Raw genomic sequence first — 21,196 nt, forward strand, 5'->3', positions numbered from 1 at the left:
ATATATATATATATATATATAAAATATGTAATGTTTTATCTCTTGTTTGTGAATACATATGACTACCTTCCTAATTTGTAAATACAAAGTACTATAGCTTTTCCTTAACAAGTTCCCATGTTTTTCCACAGAAATTCTTCCCCACGTAAGTTTTATAAACTAGTGGGTCTAGAAGAGTGTATCTGGTGGAAATGTAATATAAGACACGTGTAATTCTAGGTTCTTCAGTGTGAACATTAAATATTTTAAAACATTTCAATTTTAATTTTTACCAAATTTAATAAATTTTAAATATTATAATTTCAACATGTAATCAGCATAAAAATTACTAATATTTTACCTTTTGGGGGGAGCTAATTCTTCAAAATCTAGCATATATTCTATACCATCAGCACATCTAAATTTGGACACCAAATTATTCTAAAACCATTGATCTGTATATAAATTTCATAAAATTTATAATTCAAATAGTAATTTATCAGATGAAATGGGGACCAACAGTGTTTTCCAGGTTCTTATTTGTCCCAGCCAGTGAATTATTCAGGACAGTTGGTGGATGTGAAAGGTTATCATTTATTTTAAGGCAGAAATGAAAAACAAAAGAAAAGAGAGGAGAAGTGCAAAAGAAGTGCTCAGTGAGAAGAGTGCTTTGAAAGATAGAAGATGCATCTTGCAAACAAATTGACCACTGCAAGAACAAGAGGGCAGTGGCTGCAAAGTCAGTTACCGCCGTCCTTGTATGTCTTGTCTCCTAGTTGATCCAAGTGGTCCCACTTGAGTTCCTGCTAGACGATTAATATCAGGTGCCAGGTTCGGCATGTTCTAGTATCCGAAGATTGGTACCAGACACGGGACTCTGCTTGATCCCGTGTTGGGCTCAGTACTGGTATTCTGCACCTGTGGTTATTAAGTCTGTCTGGGCCGGGGATTTAGCTCAGCAGTTCGGTGGCCTGCCTTGCAAGTGCAAGGACCCGAGTTCAATATCTGGTACCAAAAAAAAAAAAAGTCTGTCTCTTCGATTGGTAGGTTGTGGGCAGCTGCTCCAGCCACATTGTCATGCCCTAGCCTCCTACTACAGTTTCACCTGTGCAAATTTTTCTAAGCATATTTAAATTTTTTCAAGTAACTGAATCAAGTATCAATTTTTAAATTTGAATTTAATTACAGTAAAAATTAAAATTTGATCCCTCAGTTATACTAGCCACATTGAAGTGCTTGGTTGTTACAGATGTGACTAGTAGCCACTGAATTGGACAGTGCAGAATTATTGTGAATTTTTTTAGTAGTTCCCAGACTTTAGGCTTTAGAATCATATCATCATATAAAATATCTATTCATATACTATTGACATTCTAATTGTAGATTTCATTTTGGAAGTTGCCATTTCTAGATTAGCAAAAAGGTTATATTTTCTAACATGATACAGAGCAGTTTCCATTTTTTTCATGGTATTCATTTAAATTCATCATCTTTTCAGAACAGTCTGGGCTCAGGCTGTATTCCTTTATAAAATCCTGTGTCTATGTAATAGTGGAGACAGCTCTTGAACATGCATTTAAGGTCTGTACAGCCATAGTTTACATATTTTGTCTCATTTAAATGTAGATAAGTTTCTGGACACCATGCTTTGGACACTTAGAGTCATACGTGAAGGAAACTCCTTTTTTAGCCATGTGTTTGAATTCTCAAAAATATTAGCAATCCCTAATACAAAGTGAGATTGGAGAAAAAAATATCATATAGACTGAAATATCTCAAAGAATCTTCTTAGAGCAGAGTTGTGAGGATGAAGATAGGTTGGGAGTTCCTTAGTAATAAAAAGCTATGTATCTTCTGGCTTTTTCCCTACTCCTTTACTTCTCTTACAAAGGCAAAAATTTCACCTGACAGAAAAGCAATGGTGATAGCCCTCAAAATAGTGGTGCTCTTACTGTGACATTTCTATGTATACATATTTTCTTCTAAATACAATCAGTTAGGATGGTTCATAAGCACTGAACTTTAAAGGATATGAGATAGAGGGGCCCTCCTTTACCCATGGTTTTGTTTTCCATAGTCTCAGTGACTCACCATCAACTGCTATCTGAAAATATTAATGGAAATTTCCAGAAATGAAAGTTTTAATTGCCATTTTGAGTAGTGTAATTAAATCTCTTGCAGTTCTGCCCCATAGCACCTGAGATGTGAATCATTCCTCTGTGCAGTGTATGCACACTTTGTATGCTGCCCATCCCATGGCAATTGAGGGAGCCCATATTCACATAACTTTTACTATAAGATATTGTTACACTTGTCATAGTTCATCAATAATTGTTGGTAATTGTGAGATGTGCTTGATTTATAAGTGGAACTTTATCATAGGTATCTAAGCCTAGGTAAAAATGTGTTGTATATAGGATTTGGTACTGTCCAAGATTTCAGGCACTTGCTTAGGGGTCTTTTAATGCATCCCCTACAGATAAGGGAGGACAACTAAGATGAGTGTGGTTCCCTAAAATTGAATATATTCAATTTTAAATACTAGTAAATTCCTTATACCATACCTTCTTAAATTAAATACTGGATTAGAAGGCTATGAATCAATTCTCTGAGCTCCTGTTATTAACATTTTCACCAGAATTTTCATACTTTAAAGAAAAGGCAAGTGTTTGAAGGAGTCAAAACTTCAGATATGGAAATTTTGGTTTAAGTGATGTTTTCTTAGTTGCAAATAGTTATTCTAATTGTGCCTAGTTGGACTATACTGAACAAATCACTCAGAACTGAACTCCTACTGTCAGGTTTATTTTATTAAATATTTAAATGTTTTGAATGAAAAATCAAGAAGTCCTACACAAGTTTTTATCCTTTACCTTTGATATGGACACCACCACCACCACCTGTACCAGAGCTCAAACTCAGGACCTTGTGCTTATGAGGTGGGCGCAGTGCCACTGAGGTAAATCCCCAGGCAGTATTTCCCTCTTTTGTTCTGTGTGGCTCTGAGAGATGTCCTTGGGAATTGTTCAGGGGTTCCAAGAGTTATATTCTAAACTAAATGGCATTGTCTTTGTTGTTATCAATTCACCATTTTTTAATATCTTGTCTTTTGTTTTTCTGTGTTCAATTTGTTGAGGGTTTAAAGTCTAAACATAACTTACTTGAGTTGCATGTAAATATTTGGCTTGTGTAAGTGAGTAAGTGAGTAAGCCTTTGTATATGGATTCTGTGGCTCTGGGGCAGAAATACAAAACCTATAAGACTGGTCAGAAAGAAATTAAGGATGGCTTAAGCAAATCCCAGATTTTTAAGGTTATTTCCTTTAGGTGTTTTAGTTTAATTTAGTTAGCTTAGCTTACTTTGATTCAGGTTTAATTATTTAGTTTACTTCATTGTGTTTTGAATAGAGATGGATGGTTACCAGCTAGATAGATCTGTTTAGGATGGTAACTTATTTTAAATCCTCCTATGCTTTCCTTTGTCTGAGGAGACAGTTTACTGGATACTGTATTATCATTGACTAGTAAATACTCTCAAGATCCTCAGTATCTTCCACAGCTGGCCACACATCTAAATCACTCACAGAACCTTTTTTTTTCTTTTAAAGATACATGCTTTTCTCACTAGGTTTTCAAATTTTGTAGGTCTGTCTCCACTAGACCCTGCAATCTGTACTTTTTATAGAGCTCCCCAACTTTGAGGGAACTTTTAGGCTTTTGTTAGGCTCCCTTCGAAAAAATAAATGAGCTGAACTCAAGAAAAGGATCAGTGTAACAATCCTCCAAAATAGTGAAATTAAGACTTAGGTAAAGGGAAGATCAAGTTAGGAATTAACACACATACTAGAGAATATCTATAAACTGATAGGTGGAAATGCTCTGAGAACATGGTCTAGAGAAAAAGCACTTTGAGTATTCCTAGTATTTTTAGGTTCTATGACTTCTCATTAACACAGAGTCCCTCCTGAGTTTTCTCTCCAAGGCTGGGTTGAAAGTGTGCCTGGTAAAGTACCAGAGAATGAGCAATCTTTGGAGGTTTAAAGTGACCCTTTTGTAGGTGGAGGCAGCCCGTACCTAACAAGTATGACACATCTGGTGGTAGAACACTACTTTACCAGTAGCTAGGTTCCACATGCATGTACCGTGGGCCAGAATAAATCAGTATTTTCCTTGAGGCCTTCCTGATAATTTTTGTTTGCAAGCAAGTGTCTTTAAATAATGACATGCTTGGCTCATGCTTCACACAACTAGAAGCCTATTTGAAAGCCAGGACTTCCCGGCACAATGACACATTGTCTTCTAGGGTTCCCTGTCCTCCTTACGGTTTCCTCAGGGCACAGAGGCCAGGCTGTCAGTAGTGTTTGCCCAGAGCATGCTCCATTTGGTTCCTTCCTTCAGGAGCCTCAGAGACCTGTTGGCTCTAAAAAGTTTATTAATTCAAGTGAACAAACATATTTATATGTTACATCACATAAAAGTAACGAGAGACTATAGTCTTTTGGTACTGGCATTTATTGTTAATTGCCATAATTAACATTATTAATTAATAAAATGATAAAATTTTAATACTGTACTGAATTCCTAGAAAGACTTAGCATGTCTATGATTATACAAATAAAATATAACCTTTTAATTGTAGAAATATTTCATCAGTATAGCACAAACTAATTCTAAAACCTCATGGTTTAAAGAAGCATTTCATTTGTAAGATCAATGAGAAAAAAACGAATCAGCAGCATCTTACATTTTTTCTCACATTAGTGTTTTGAGTTATATAGGCGATGTTACAGTGTGATTCTTTTAAATATTGACTTTTTCTTCAAGCTGTAGAAAATGTTTTGAAATGTCTTAAAATGATTTCTCACTTTCCATAATGTAAGAGTAGCTCAACTAGTGGTGGCAAACCTATGGTATGCATGTTGCTTTACTTTTGAGACAAAAGATGTTAATGTATGAGTTGTTTTTTCTAAACTAAAACTCAGTATTTAGGTTTATTTGCAGTGTGGGCACTTTGTGATAAATAAGTGGTTTTTAGTTTGCAGTTTGGGCACTCATCTCTAAAAGGTTCACCATTGGGCCAGGGATTTAGCTCAGTGATGCCTCCACCTGCCTGGCAAGCGCAAGGTTCTGAGTTCAATTCCCGGTACCAAATAAATAAATAAACAAACAAACAAACAAATAAAAGGTTCACCATCACTGCTATAAGGTAAGTGGGTAGAATCCAATAGGTTATATTTAATGAGAATAGATACATGGGAATAGAGAGTGGTTAAGCATGATCTAAGATGTAACCATGTGTGCCCGCCCCCTCTTAAGCCCAGGGTCTTCACACAGCTTCCATTCCAGCCCTATTTATTTATGTATGAGATGTTCTCACTAAGTCACTGAGTTTCCCAGGTTGGGCTCGAATTTGTGATCCTTCTATCTCCCCCTACCAGGGAACTGGGATTACAGGCATGTGCCACTGTGCCCACCTACTAACTTCACACTTCTAAGTAGCTATCTTTGAGCCAGTAGCCTAACAATAGTTCTTCCAGAAAGCAGTAAGATAAACTAAACACACTCAGCAACTTGCTCGCAGTTTCTGAGCTCATAGTGATACAAGCATTGGATTTCACTTTATTTTGCACTTCGTGATATTTGCAGTCATCATGTCCATACAGAGCAGAAATACTTAATAGATTAACTAAAAACATCAACTTTAAAGTCATTTATTCAGTTAATATTTGAGGGTTATTATGAAACTATGAATTAAATCTGCCAGTAATCTAGTTTTATTTTTATTAAGTATAGAATATATTAGTATAGTTTAAAATACATGATATTTATTTCGAATCATTAGGAAACTAAGATCTATGAATAAATTTCTTCTAAGCATAGAGCTGGACCATAGAAGAATCAAAACATTTCAGTTCAGCAATTTGGAATAGAATTCTTTCTAACCTGTATTTTATTCTATATGTGTCTGTACTATAAAATAGTACCATACTTTAACCATGCTTAAATGAAGTCAGATCATCAGGGAATGTATTAATTACAGATTCCATAAATATATGACTACCAGTCAGGTTCTTGAAATGGAAAGACCTATCTCTTTTATAGAGTAAAATATCCTTACATACTAAGCTATGTGAATTTTAAATCTGCTTTTTGTTGTTTTCTGATTTTCCTATCAATGTCAGACATCAGCTGACAGCTGCCTCTTACTCATGATGACAGTGTGTCTGACTTTAGGAGCCCTCATTCATCCATCATTTATTGCTTTTACTCTAACATACATTGGGAGTTAGGGGGGAAAACTGTTAGAATTATGTCTAGTGTATAAAAAAAATAGGCTAAATAGGGATGGCCAGGTGGGATGGAGGGCCTCTATAAAGTCACTTTCTTAAAGTCTCATAGGTGTTTTTGTTGCTGTTATTTTTTAGACAGGGTCTTGCTGTGTGTAACCTAGGCTGTCATCAAACTCAGTGATCCACTTGCCTCAGCTTCTTCAGTGCTGGGATTACAGGTTTAAGCCACCTGTGCCTAGCTTCATAAATTTTGGATATGTGAGATTTCTGTGTTTTAAATAAAAGATTATTTGAAGGTAATTCTTAAATGCATACAAAACTGAAAATTCTAAGATTACTGCTTTTTGTAAGTTCTAATTTATATTAAATAAATTACTAGAATAAAAATTAACAAATGTAGTGATATTAGAGTCTGATTTCAGTGTCCTTGGCCAGTCTTATTTTAATGACTTTTCATCAAATCCAACATGGAAATGATAATGCCTACCTTTTTTTTTATTGAGTTTATTAGTACATTCTAGGTACACAGTACAGTTACATTCATCACTGGGATCCTGTACCTTTGCATGACAGGTCCTGGTTCTCATTTTTTCTCCTTGTCCTTGCCCTCCCTTCACCCCCATTTATGAACACTTTATTTCCATTTTCTCGTATTTTTTTCTTCTCTCTTATTATCATTCCCCTACCCTTCCAACTTTCCCTACCTTTAGCGCTTTTCTTCCTATTTCACATTATCAGTTATCTCATTAGGATCTTATGTAATATTATATATAGTTGGAAACTGGATAAAGAAGATGTGGTTTTTCTATAAAATGGAATACTACTCAGCCATAAAGAATGAGAAATTAGATTCATTCATAGAAAAATGGATACATATTGTGGATATACTCCTAAGTGAAATAAATAAGTCACACATGTGTAAATTCCAAATAGTTTCTCTGGTATGAAAAACTATAAAAGTACATAAGATCCTAATGAGATAATTGACAATGCCTACCTTTTAAATAAGGACCTAATAAAATAATACATGGAAAGTACCTAACATAATCAGAATCAAATTCAGTGGTCTCATAAAGGTTATTTCATTTTTCTACTTTTTTCTTGTATTTCCTTCAAATATCATTTGATAATTGGTATCTGTAAAAAGAATGAAAAATTAAAATGATAAGCCCTCTTTTTCATATATCTGTGAGATTGTTTTAGGCAATGTTTTGTCATTGAATGACAGTCTCATCATTTGCTAGTCTAACAGTAGCACTAGAAACTTGAGTCTGAGAAAATGCAAATATTCAGTTGGTTCTCATATCCAGTGTGGATATAGACAGAACAAGACCAAACTCTTATTTCTGCAAACACAGACAGCAAAAACTGAACAATTACTTTTCCAGACACAAACCATTTTAGGCACACTATTATCTTAGAAATGTTTTGAATCCTTCCAGTAAAGTGTAAACAAATGCCATCACTATCACAGTCAGCTCTTTAAAAAGGCATTCTAGGCCCCAAATGTGTAAAGGCACAGGGGCACCATGACACGTTTTTGCTGGCATTACTCTCACTAGAATCACTGTAAGTGTTTGATTTGGTAATTTGGGAATTTTTTACCTTCCCATAAAATATTTCAGCTCATCAGTCAATTCTCTTTTCATACTGTTTGTAGTTTCAGTTTTCAGTGCTAAAGAAAAACCTTCAATTACTTGAGTAAATCAAGAATAGAAAATTATTTGGGTTTCCTGCTCTTCATGGTTGTGTTAATGAGGAAATTGATTTTCATTGGCCCTCACAGAATTTTTCCATCAGAAAAAATGACATCAAAAGACCAATTAGTTACCTTTTTTTTTTGGTTTTAAGTAACTGCATTTTTGTGCTCAATTTCCTCATTAGCCAATACCAATTTTCTTGAAGATGGAGCACTTAGTATTAGATTGTTTGGGTCCTTCTTTGTTTTATACAGTTAAGTTTTTATTGAGTCAGTTTAGGCTGTGTTTTATTGAAGTGATTTAATTCTAGATTTGAATTCAATCACTTTTCTTTATGAGTTATGTCAACAGATGTTCAGTGTTTCATTTTCCTTAAGAAGTGTATGGTTTTTCACTACTCCTGGCTTCAACTGGTTTTTGTCTGGAAGAATATAAGCCATTTAAAGCTATTTGTACTTGTGGATGTAGTTCCCAAAGCAACAGTTTATTACCCATCGTGTGTTATCTTTTCTTATATATATTTCTCCAGGACAGGAACACAACATGGCCAGTTAAATCTGTGGAGCAGCACATGTATTCCGTGTGCATGGACTGTTTATGACAAACTGTGTGGATCAGGCTCATGTTCCTGGAGTGCTTTGAGCAGCTTTACTAATCTGTCAGCATAGTATGTTCTTGTGGATAAATATAGACATACGGGCACTCTGTGAGTTGTAGGTCACTGTCTTACCGTGCAGGCTAAAAATTGTCCCATTGGTATGAACAGTCTGCCCTGGATGGAAGACTTGTTTTCATTTGTCTTCTACAGTAGATTTTTTTGCACCTGACTAAAAATACACCTGGAGCCAAAAATATACGAGCCCTACCTTGTGGCTGAGGCACTTACGGTGACAGTGAGAAGCGGAACCATGGAGCCTGTCATTATCCTTTTTCGCCCTGGAACATAGTCTTACACAGACCATTCCAGACTGTTAGTTTGGGTTTCGTGTCAGGCCCATGGAGATTACAACAGCTTGCTGGAGACGATCCTGTGTGATCAGCTTCATTAAAGGGCTTGGTAAGTATGAAAGGCTGTTTTGTTGGGGAGTAGTGAATTGCTTATTAAATTCTGAGTGTAGGAGGATTCTCCGAAGGTGTCTGTGGAAGAGAGTGGAGGAAGAAGTTGAATGTACATGCAGGGGTTGTGTTAGAATGCCATTGTTCAGAGTTAGGAGTAAGGCCTTTTAGGTCTTACATTTGGGATTATAATATTTCAGGGATTGTAATTTTTTTGTCCTCTTTGTATATGAGTCTAGGAACGAACAGCTGTGATGTAATGGAATTTTTCTGCCCTTTTAATTGTCACTAAAAGATTTGGTATGACTGGTGGAAAATTGCTGATCTATAAAAATATGTATTTGGAAAATAATTCATACTATAGAATTTAATATTATAGTACAGGGTATTTATGCTTTATTTTTTCTAAATATTAATGTATATACCCTTCCCTTTTTGGTTTTAAACATGGCAATTGGCCTAAGGAAGGTTTTTTTTTTGGCATTTGACTTAATTTTCTCTAACTTTTAAAAATAAATATTTTTCACTTTTGTTAATGAGTTAAAAAAGAGGGCACCGTTTTTTAACCAGCACTAAATGGATCGAAACTGCATGTTGCTGCCTTTCCTTCATGAGAGTATTAACCTGGTTATAGTACTTTTAGCCCAACATTTTCAGCATTTGTATATCAGGTTCAAAATATGAATGAGAGGAATCATCCATGACATAGTTAATTACATGCATCTTCGATATTGGCTGTTTAACTTTCTACCTAATGAAGGCAGAAAAAGTTGATTTGTAAGTGGTAAGGAGTGACATATTGCTCTAATAGAGAAAAACCATTTAGTTTATTAAGGACTTGGGTGGTTAAATTACTTGTTCATTTTTCCACTACACTATCTCTAAGAAAACCCCTTAGATTTTTACATATGATGGTATTTGTTTCTAGGAATAAAATTACTAGTAGTTCAAATTTCGCCACTTACCTTTGTGGTTTAGTAAATGTGTTTTAAGGAACATTTTTTTTTATTCTCAAAAATTTTTTGGTATGTAACATTTATGTAAGTTAAATTATAAAACATGCATTTAGGTATTTATGAAAAGAATGGTGCATCATAGTACACATGTGAAATGCTTACTATTTTATTGGAGATGTTACTCTTGCCATGTTTCACCTGAGTGGACCTCGCCCATGAGCTAGACAGCTGGCTGCTTTTCCATTTATTACCTTTCTTGCTCATGGTTATAAAGTTGACTTTGAAAAAGGATCAGTAACTACTAATCTGTTTCATTGACTTACTAGACGTGTCATGTCTTAGATTATAAACTTCTGACAGACAGGTATTGAAATTTTATATACTCATTGTACATATCCATAACTAAAAAATTAATAAAACCTAAAATAATGTTTTCTAGGAGCTGGCATATGCATAAATTAGTCCATGTGAATCAGACATTTATTAAATACTTTAATGATCATATGAAACACTAATCAGACCATAAAAGATATTGCTTATTCAGTGAATTCATTGGATATATTTATTATTTTCTACAAGGAACTGGAATTGTTTTGCATGTTACAGATTTTGGAAATGTTTATAATGTTATCATTTGTATTATACAATGCCTGTGCGTAATATAATGAATATTGTAATGTGTGTTGTACCTATGTGTGGGTGTATAACTTTTTGCATATCACATTAACACAGATGTAAATAAGATTAGATTCTCTTTTAAATCATTCCTTATATTATTTAATCCTCTAGGGGATCCTGAAGCCAAATAACTTTGGCTTTTGACTTTTATTTGTCAAAATATGGTAGCTGCTGGTAGTGCCCTTGTGTCAGGACCCTGCATCCCCACCCAGCATGCCCAATCTTAATTTAGTGTCCATTTTTGTTGGTTTCTATGTAATATGTTTGTAAGGTGTGTATCAGCTCAGCTGCAGAAACATTGTCACTGAGATCCTTCACTTATCCTTGATGTTTGACTTAAATATGGGTCTAATAAAATAGCTCAAGAAGCCAGTTTGTTATTTCTGGCAGGCCCATGTAACACTCTATGAATGACTGTGGTCCTTTCAACCTGTAGAGCTTTTTTGACTATGACCCACAGCAGAAAACATATTTTCCACTGACCTGCAACAGACATATACATATATATGTACCTGTAATCAGAGACTGAAAGCAAAAGCTCTGCAGAGCACCGTTTATCCTAACTGAACTGGATGCCATCACTCTGCTACTTTATCTTATTCTCTCTGTTCTGTTTCATCATAATCAGAATGATCAGCACCTACTAAATTGGTTCTACGATCCAGTAATGGACCACAGCATGCACTTTGACAAACTGCTTTAAAGATTCCACAAGCCCAGCATTTTCCAATACATATGAGTCATGTTTTCTCAGCTGAAATGACATGCTGTCATGGTTGATAAAATATTCTACTCCTGGGCATATTGGTGCTTTACTTGTCAGAGAGTCTTGCTTGGTTGCAGCTCTTCTGATAGTCCTGATATGAGTCTTGGGTTGAATGTAGGATTTTTAAGCTAGAGACAATTCATGGCTTTGTACTTCTGAATGTTTCCTTACTCCTTACTTTGCAGATATCTGTTGAATCCTGAGTACTAACCCTAGCACTGTGTTAGGAGGTGTGATTGCAAGAGGAATAAAATATATTCCTTTCCCTGTGGCACTGAAGTGTAGTTAGGGAGACCTATAGAAAACATGTGTATACCATGTCACTTTGTGTCAGGAGGCAACCCGAACTCTGAATGACAGGAAACGTGATGCACACTGTTAGCAGTGGAAAGTGGTACGAAGGAGAAGGTAGCCAGAATGGCTTGTCATAAAACTATTAACAAGTGATCGGGCAAGCTACCATCACACACACACGCGCACACACAGACACACACACACACACACACACGTATAATTCCTATCATTTTGAGGCCCCAGTTCTCTTCAGCTTTGAACCTTTTGGTATCTTATCATCAGTTATTTTTAGGTCTCAACACCAGTGTTCCAAACAATCTAATCCTGCAGTTCCACAGTCACAGATAAGCCTCCCCTGTTTCTTGCAGCAGTCTGCACACTACTGTCCAGCTTGCAGTTGTATTTCTTTGTGCGTTTATGATGGAGCACCTGGCTTCCTGAACACTGTGGGCTGTGTGAGGCCAGGAGCCAGGTCTGATCTTCCCCCACATAGCACAATGCTTGAAGTAGCCTGGGTGTTCTGTAGATGTTTGATGATTGAACTAACGAACAAATGAATAAATAAATGAGTGCTCTCCTAAACTCATGTGCTCTTTCACTGGGCTGTTCAGTCTGATAACATCTTGTGGCCAAACATATTAAATTTTTTAAATCGTTCAAACTCTTTTTAAATCTTAACTTTGTAATATCTGTAGAACTTTGCAAAGTACCTTATTTATACAGTGAAAATGTGCTATTTCTTATATTGATTAACTGCTAAGATTCATAGTCTTCTGAGACAAAAATGTTTCCAAAAGAACCCAACCCATATTGTAACTTGAGTGTGGTAAAGGACACTACACCTACATTTGTGTTTTCCATATGCATGAAGTGTAAATGCTGTAAAATCACACCACACCGTCCAACATGCAGTTGTGTCCCAGGGTGTAGGATCTAAGCCCTTAGTGATGATTCTTGAACATTCAGGAATCATGTGATCATGATTCTATGTGATCAACCTGAATTAGATGGTGTCCATTTCTTATGTAGCGATTTTTTCAAATTGAGGTTCTAAAGTAGCCTTCCTTCCTTATTGTCATTATAAGATAGAGGGAATATAAATTAATCTTACCTGTTTTTAGAAAGTATTTCATTGTAAAATACTTTAAACAAACACAAAAGGATAAAAGCTGGCTGGATGTTGTGGTGCACATGCCTGTAACTCATAAGGCTTGGGCGGCTGAGGGAAGAGGATTGCTGTGAAACTGAGGCCAGCTTGGGCTATTTAATGAGTTCAAGATCAGCCTGATCTACAAAGTGAGACCCTGTCTCAAAATAAAGCTAACACACAAGAAGTATGGTATATAGCAAATTGCCATCATTCTGATTCAGGATTTATCAAGATTTAGTCATATTTGATTTATGTATACCTTTGTCTTTTATTTTATTGAACTCCCTATAACTAGTATGCATTCTACAAAATATGCATATTTTTGTATCTAATTATTATCATACCTAAATTGAACATAATGCTTTATTGTCCAGTTCATATTTTTCATTGTCATAAAATACGTTTTTAACAATTGATTTGCTTGAATCAGGATTTAGACACAGTCTACACGTTACATTTTGTTGTTATGTCCCCTAATTTGCTCTAATCATCCTTTTATCTCAATTATGGACTTGTATAAATCAGTGCACTTGTCTTTTAGAATGATCATAATTGCATTGCCTCTTGTTTTCTTATGGTGACATTTAACTTGTCCCTGTATCCCTATGGTTTCTCGTGAATGGATATCAGCTCTAATGTTTTCCAGCCTTGATACACATAGACATGGGATGCAGTATGTGGTTGCCTCTATGTCATGATACTGAAGTCAATTCTTTTCTATTACTGGGTGATTGAAGGCCATGCCGTCATTTTCATGTTGTACATAGCTAACAGTTTTCAATGTTTGAGTACAAAACTCTCAATATCTTCCCATAAATAGGGAGTTCTTAGAAAATACCTATAGCCAGTATTCTTGAAAAACTTCTTAAACACTTTAATCATCAAAACATCTTTGTAGGAAACGTGTCTTGAATGTTTTCTTTATTGGACAGAGTTGATGTGACAGGATTTCTGGTCCAGTTGTACAAGGTGTAGGATCCAGGTTCCACCAGCATTATTTTTCTCATGGATAGTGTACTCATTTTTTAAATTTGTGCTGTCTCTCCAAACAAGCCTTTTATTTAGTAACATCAAATCATTATTTGTCCTAGAAACCCTCGCTCTGGCCGGGCGTGGTGGCACACGCCTGTAATCCCAGCACTGGGAGGCTGAGGCAGGAGGATTGCTGTGAGTTTGAGACCAGCCTGGGCTATATAGTGAGTTCCAGGTCAGTCTCAACTACACAGTGAGACCCTGTCTCAAAAAACAAAAACAAAAAAGAAAGAAAGAAACCCTCTGGCTCTTATTTACCCTCCAAATAAAATCCAGACTCATTGGCTTCCCATTCAAAAACCTTAATTCTAGTATTAAAGAAGAATTAAAAACCTACATTCTATAGAATTTAAAGAGTTTATAGTCTCTTAGCTGGGTATGATGAGGCGTGCCTGTAGTCCAAGCACTCTAAGATGCTGGGGTAGGAGGTTGTTTGAGTCCAGACTGGGCAATTAGCAAGTCCTAGTATGAAAATAAAAATTTTAAAGGGTCTGGGATGTAGCTCAGTTCCAAGGCCCTGGGTTCAATCCCCAGTTCAGAGAGAGGGAGAGGGAGAGGGAGGGGAAAGAAGAAGAGGAGGAGGAAAAAGAGGAGGACAAGGAGGAGGGATATTGAGAGAGGTTAAGTTTTTAGTAGACCTTTCTATTATGCCATATAATTAGGATAAATGCTTAGGATAAAGACAAGACATATAGTGCTCTTCTTGACAATTCTCCAGTTCCCTGGTAAAGACAGCATTTATGTATATATGCTTTAAAAGAGAATGTGTGGTGGGAAAGTGACAGGAGGAGAGACACAGGACAGATGCTACCCTATACCTGTTGGGTACTTCCTCTGCCCTGTTTTCCCACATCCCAACTCTACCCATGACAGTTCTACCTGTCCTTTAAGACCTGGTCCTATGTTATCTGTTCCACAGCATCTGCCTACTTGATGGCCAGGAACAGAGACGAGACCTAGCACTAGGTTTGTGAAATGCAGATGCCCAGTAAGATGCCATAAGTCATTTAAAAAAAATGAATGTTAAATGTTAAAAATGAGCCTTGAGTTTACAGCTAGGAATAAAACAGTCTTTCTTGTGTGTCTGCCTGCATTTTAGACTGTTTTCAGTCTTATGAGGTGAATGGCACCAGAGCAAAGTGCAAGTATAACTGGAAAGGTTGTGGTATTTGAAAAACTTTCCTCTATAGAGAAGGGTAGATGATAGAATCACACGAATTCCTATTAATTGAAGGATAGGTGAGAGTTGAACAAGTTATGGTATATTTTTATATAGTCTCAGAATACTATATATAAGAAGACAAATCTAGCCCAGCCTCTAATCAGAAAGGTAAGGGGCTAGCTCTGTGGAGGAGCAATTGTCTAGTGTGTACAAGATCCTGAGTTTGCCAAAAACAAACAAAATCACCCAAGTAAAAACACTGAAGCCAAATTGGTGCCAGATCCTTCCCAAGGTCATGCAGAGCTCAGACTTTTGGCTCCCAATTCAATACTCCTTCCACTCCTTTTTGCCAACAACTGCTAACTTCAGTAGTGAACAAAGAATATCAGTTTTGCTACAGGCAAATGAAATTGAAAACAATTCTATTAACAGGATTGATTTTTTTCCACCTTCGTGTTCATATTTATTTACATCTGATGTCAGAGTAATCGCATTAGCCCAGGGCTGGTTAGAAATGTAAGCTCTCCAGGTCTACCCCAGACCCCTTCCTGGTGAATCCAGTATGTTAGCTATTCTGAGCACCAAGGATTCCCCTCTCTTAAGTCAGAAAAAAATTTTTTTTTAATTTGACATCAAAAAATTCAAGGTCTTATCCAAAGATCACAAAATTTGAATTATGGAACTCAAATTAATGTAGTTTCGCTACATAAAATGAACAAATGGAGGAAGAAAATACAAAGGGAAAAAAAAGAAGGGCAGAGGGCCAGAGAGGAACACATGAATGAGTATAATTTGTTAGTTCTCTAGAGGAGAAAAAGGAAGTTGAAATTCAGGATTATCCTGCCTCTAGCAGGTTATTTGATCTCCTTTTGGTGAGAAAAGACGTTGAAATGTCAATGCAACCTCATCCTTCTTTGCTCACAGGTCTTGGCAGACATTCTTTCAGACTCTAATGACAGTACCTACTTTGAAAATCAAGGGAAGTCCATGTAATTGCATCTTAGCAGGTGACAGACATTTATAAAAGCAATCACTGAAGGGTTACTGTCATTTTTCTGAGATAAAATACTGAAAGGCAGAGGAAAGAGAAAAGGAAAACAAGGCAGTGACTTGAGGCTTTCATACATCTAAAACAATTCAGAAAAACCAAATAGGAGCAGCATTTGGGATATAAATAATAAAAGAATATCAAGAAAACATGGAAGACAAAAGATGGCAATGAAAAAAAAGTAGAACATGTTTAATCCAAGATTTGTATATGTTCTGCGGAAGTGAGCACATTAATCCAAGATTTGAATGAAATGAGAAAATATAGAAAGAAGGCAAACTTCAAAAGGATTTAGTAATTAGAAACCTAATTAACGTGAAAGTGATAACCTTCCTCTCCACCCACCACAACACCCACCCTAAGAACTGGGGTTGGGAGCTTTACTTTCTAGGGAAATAGAGCCACTAGGTGGAAATAGACAAGATGAAGGAAAGGAGGATGAAGACAGATGGCATTGAAGCTAAATCATCACATGGATGCCACTAAGCCTGTACACTGAAAAATGGCTGCGGCAGTAGATTTTGTTATGCGTACTTTAACACAATCCCAAATTTTAAAAAAATGCAGTGGCATCTCAGTTTACCGGTTTCATTTGTTTTACAGTTTTGAGGGAAATGGCTATGATTGTGTTTGTGCAGGGAAAGATAGTCATTGTTGTGTTTGTCACCTGATGTGGTTTTTGAATTGACAAACACTTGTTTGCGAAATGAATTGTTTGCCAACAGAGATGTTTCTGAACTGAGATATTATGGCAGATTAAAAAAATATAGAGATATATACAAGAAATTTAAGTGGGAGAAGTTTTTAATACAAGAAATTAAAATTATTTCTTCAGCAAATATTTGCAAGGAGAAAATGAGATTTATGACCTGTCAGGACCTTTCACTGTAAGGGATTCATATTTCCAGAACCCAGTATAAGGAGCAATTTGACCATCCACTTGGACAACTGTGGGGTACTGAGTGGAAAGGAGTACCCAGCCTTAGCTAGGTGGAGGAGGGGATGTTGACTGAGCCTTGGAGGGTGAGTGATTTGTTTTCTAGGCTGCATTAAAAGCAAAGAAAGCACCCCAAGCAGAGAGGAGTGGATTTGAGTAGTCACTACCCACATTGGTTTTGCAAAGCTAGGAAATGGACCCAAACTATAGCTTCTTTTGCATCTGTGTGATTTTTTTTTTTTTCAGTCAAAAGTAAATTTCAGCCAGGGATTTAGCTCAGTGACGCTGATACCTGCCTTGCAAGCGCAGGGACCCGAGTTTGATCCCCAGTATAAAAAAAAAAAGTAAACTTCAGGGCCAGGATTTGGCTCAGTGGCACTGCACCTGCCTGGCAATTGCAAAAGTCCTGAGTTTGATTCCCAGTACCAAAAATAAAAAAGACCTAGGAAGAAATACCTTGAAATTTTCAAAGCCATATTCTCAAGTTTGATGAATTTATCTTTTTTATACACCAAAGAAATATCTGCTTTTTTTCTTGCCTTTTATCATCTCATCTTTACCTTTCCTTTTTGTTTGTTTGTTGTTGTTGTTGTTGTTTTTGTTTGGTTTTGTTTTGGTACTGGGGATCAAACTCTGGCCCTTGGGCTTGCGAGGCAGGCTGTGGAATCACTGAGCCAAATCCCTGGCGTGCTCTTTACCCTTCTGTAAAGGGATGTGGTGTTGTCATCCATTGTGAAATTGACTATGACAACATGCTTGCTGGAGCGAGCGTCCATCCAAGCCTGTGAGGCTGTCAAGTCAGGCACTGTGTTTCTAAGTTCTGGTGCCTTCCAGGTCATGTAATTTCTCTTTCTTCTTTTTCTTCTTTACTTGCTGGAGTTCCAGCCATAGAAACTATACTCCTTCCTTACAGTTTTCTGTTTCCAAACTGTTGTGAACTTACAAACTAGACAAATGATCTAGGTGTAGTCAAGAAAAAAGCAAGTGCTGCAGGAGAGTTTAGTGATTTTTCTTTCCTGGTAATGTTGAGTAGAGTGGCTCAATTTGTATGATTAGGGAACATGAATTTCCTGGTTCCAAATATATTATCACCAAACAACTGAGTTACGGAAAAGTGCTGTCACATATGTTTGCTTTTTTTAATTCTGCTGACAAATGGCTGGAATTAATTATGGTAGAATGAAGAAGAGTTACTGAAACTTGGGAGTGGATCCAGTTCAACCCAGTGATTTTCATTGTGTCTCCATCGGGCCAGGGTGCCTGTATGAAACTGATGGATGCTGTCTGTCCCTGATTTACCCTCTGCTCTGGCATGGACTCTGGCTGGCTTGTGATGGTTCCAGTTCACTCAGTCTGTGTGCAATGACTTTTGTACTCAACAAAGGTATCTGGCTTTGAAGTACAGGTGAATAGGATTTTTTATGAATTTGTGCTTTGGCTTTTTTTTTTTTTTGTACTGGGATTGAACTCGGATCCTTGCACTTGCAAGGCAGGTAACAGAACCACTGAGCTAAATCCACAGCCTCTGTGTTTTGGCTTTTTAAATGGAAGCTTTGCCAGGCGTGGTGGTGCATGCCTGTAATCCCAGCACTCAGGAGGCTGAGGCAGGAGGATTGCTGTGTAGTTCAAGACCAGCCTGGGCTGCACAGTGAGTTCCAGAGCAGTCTGAACTACATAGTGAAACCCTGTCTCAAAAAAGCTAAATAAATAAATAAATAAATAAATAAATGGAAGCTTTGTCTAAAAAGTATTATGGTGTCTGGATTTTAGCTCTCCAGAATGTAGCTTTACAAAAACATGCCAGAGGTCACGATAATGAAAATCCTCTCACTATAGTTAGGAATCTTGTATTATGGATCTAGTCTTGCGACTGTATTTTACATCAACTCAATTATTGCTGCCATCTAGAAATGGATTCCAACCCTGTAAAAAACTGAAAATAATAAAAATTTGAACTCCAAGTAGATAGTTTAGGTTTCTTTTCCAGTCTCCAGTGCTGTGGCATGATGCCCTTGATATGTAGGAAGACGACTTGTGGTGATAGGCTGTCCCTCTAACTTGGCAGTGGGCAGGCAATCTCCTCACTAAGGGTGGAGAGTAGCAGTAAGGTAGAGGAGTGGACAGCTCTTGATTTCATCCCTAAAGATGCCCCTTTAGGATAAATAATATCTTTTAGTAAGCTGCTTGAAGTGCCAGTGAATGACTTCATTATAAATACTGTGCCCGATTCATTAAAGACTCTGACACACTGATTCTCATGTATCTCCCATCCCATGAATCACTCACTGACTTCAGAAATAAAGAAGCCATGTTTAATCGTTATTTAAGGAGATTTATTGATTACTATCTGTGCAAAAACTATAATTAGCCCTTTGCATCCATTGGCTCCACATCTATAGATTCATCCTACTGCAAGTCAAAATATGCAGAAAAAATTGCATCTGCCTTGAACATATATAGATATTTTTCTTGTTATCATTCCCTGAACAATAATAGTGAAAGATTATGTGCAAGTACTGTGCTATTTTCAGGAAAGCACTTGAGCATCCTTGAATTTTGGTATCTTTGGTGATCCTGGAACCAATCATCTATGAATACCAAGGGATCTGAGAAGCTGCAGTCTTGTTACTTTTATGGGATACAGCTCTATGGTTCAATTTTAGGGCCTGTCCTAGGCAAAACAGCTTCTCTAGTTGGTAAAAGAAGAGGAAAGCTGGGTGAGAAAAGAAAGAAGAGTAGCATCAGAGAGAGGAAGAAAGAAGGCGTATTCGAGAAGATTGTGCTCCTGGGCGAGAGTATCAGTGGGCTGGGGCACAAGCTGAAGGCAAACCACCAAAGACCTCTAAATCAGACTGATGATTTAGGGCTTGATGATAATTGTGAGCTACTGAAAGTTTTGAGCAGAAAGGTATTAAAATGAAAACCAAGCACAAGGAAGATTGGTGGCTGCTGTTCTTGCCTTAGCCATAGTTTTCCAAGGGCTGAGACTAGGACATAGCTAATGGGAATGGAGAGGATGAAAAGAAATTGTACAGCACATTTTATGTTGTTGTTTAATTCAAGAGGACATATTCCTATGGTGTAGTAATAGTTGACATCTAGAAAGTCCCTCCAGATAAGGGATCCTCAATTCTATGTCAGGTTAAGTGAACTGAAGAGGAAGGGGTAGGAAATATAAGGAAGAGTCATTAATGTGACATTGGGGACAAAATTGTAATTTAATAAAATAGACAATACTTTTGTATGTCTTCCAAAAAACAGGGATTGGAATGGAAAGAAAAGAGGAGAAGGCTTATGATTATTGGTAGCTCTGAGTGTTCGGCTTTGTAGAGAACCTTGTTCCCTCTTTGTTATGATACCACCATTCTATTCATAACAACGAGTGTCCAAATGGGAAATTCACTTTTTCCTTGATTCTTTTCCCTTAATCTGTGTAGCCAATCTCAGCATTCCTGTCTCCATCCTAAACTGTATATTGATACCTCACTATCTTGCAAGTATATGGCTTGTGCAAGCTAAAATTTTAATATGTCAAAGTACCATGAAAAGCAGAGGCTTGAAATTTGCATTTAGAGAAAAATAATTTTTTCCAGATAAATAATTGACTGGGTTGCAGTCTAATGGGAAGTCACTCCGCAGGATCCCTGATAGTTACCCCTGTTCAAGATCTAGTCCAAGTAGGAAATTTATATATTTTATAAAGGACAAGGGCTAAAGGTATAGCTCACTGATACATCACTTGCCTGGCATGGTTGAGGCCCTGGGTATGATCCCTAACACTATGAAAGGAAAGGAAGGAGGGAGGGAAGAAGTTAACTGTTTATAAATACACACATTTTAAATATATTGTTTATACAACAAAGGTCAAACAAAGGCATCCCAACTTGAATCAAGGATGGTGGACTTGCCCCTTTGGAGCAAGAGCCAGCAGGGCTTCTGAAAATTGGTTTTTGGAGACTTCTGGAAGAAATGACTCCCAGAGCATTTTACATTATTCTACTGAAGCACAAAAGACAGAGAGTTTCTGTCATTAAGAAAACTTGGACAAGAAATTACCTTTTTTCCTCATTTTTTACTCCATTTTGCCTGGAATGTAAAAGAGAAGCCCAAAATTTCTTAAATATTATAGGATTTATCAGCCATATCAAT

The 21,196-nt window shown here is 36.7% G+C and overlaps 1 protein-coding gene across 6 annotated transcripts in view; it reads left to right on the top strand.

Annotated features, from left to right (window-relative positions):
• The window catches only part of Fry (FRY microtubule binding protein), a 353,736-nt gene that overhangs the window by 118,207 nt on the left and 214,333 nt on the right, over nucleotides 1-21,196 (top strand). The window contains exon 1 of one of the 6 annotated variants that reach the window (XM_010623896.3): nucleotides 8,950-9,025. The exons of the other annotated variants lie outside the window; for them this stretch is intronic. Within the exon in view, the coding sequence (XP_010622198.2) occupies nucleotides 8,965-9,025 (61 nt within the window). The 5' untranslated portion in view covers nucleotides 8,950-8,964. Of the gene's footprint in view, nucleotides 1-8,949; nucleotides 9,026-21,196 lie in introns of those variants that run through there. 6 annotated transcript variants of the gene reach the window in all.

The sequence above is a fragment of the Fukomys damarensis genome, unplaced genomic scaffold (assembly GCF_012274545.1).
Source record: "Fukomys damarensis isolate Sample0158 unplaced genomic scaffold, DMR_v1.0_HiC HiC_scaffold_38, whole genome shotgun sequence".
Lineage (NCBI taxonomy): Eukaryota > Metazoa > Chordata > Mammalia > Rodentia > Bathyergidae > Fukomys > Fukomys damarensis.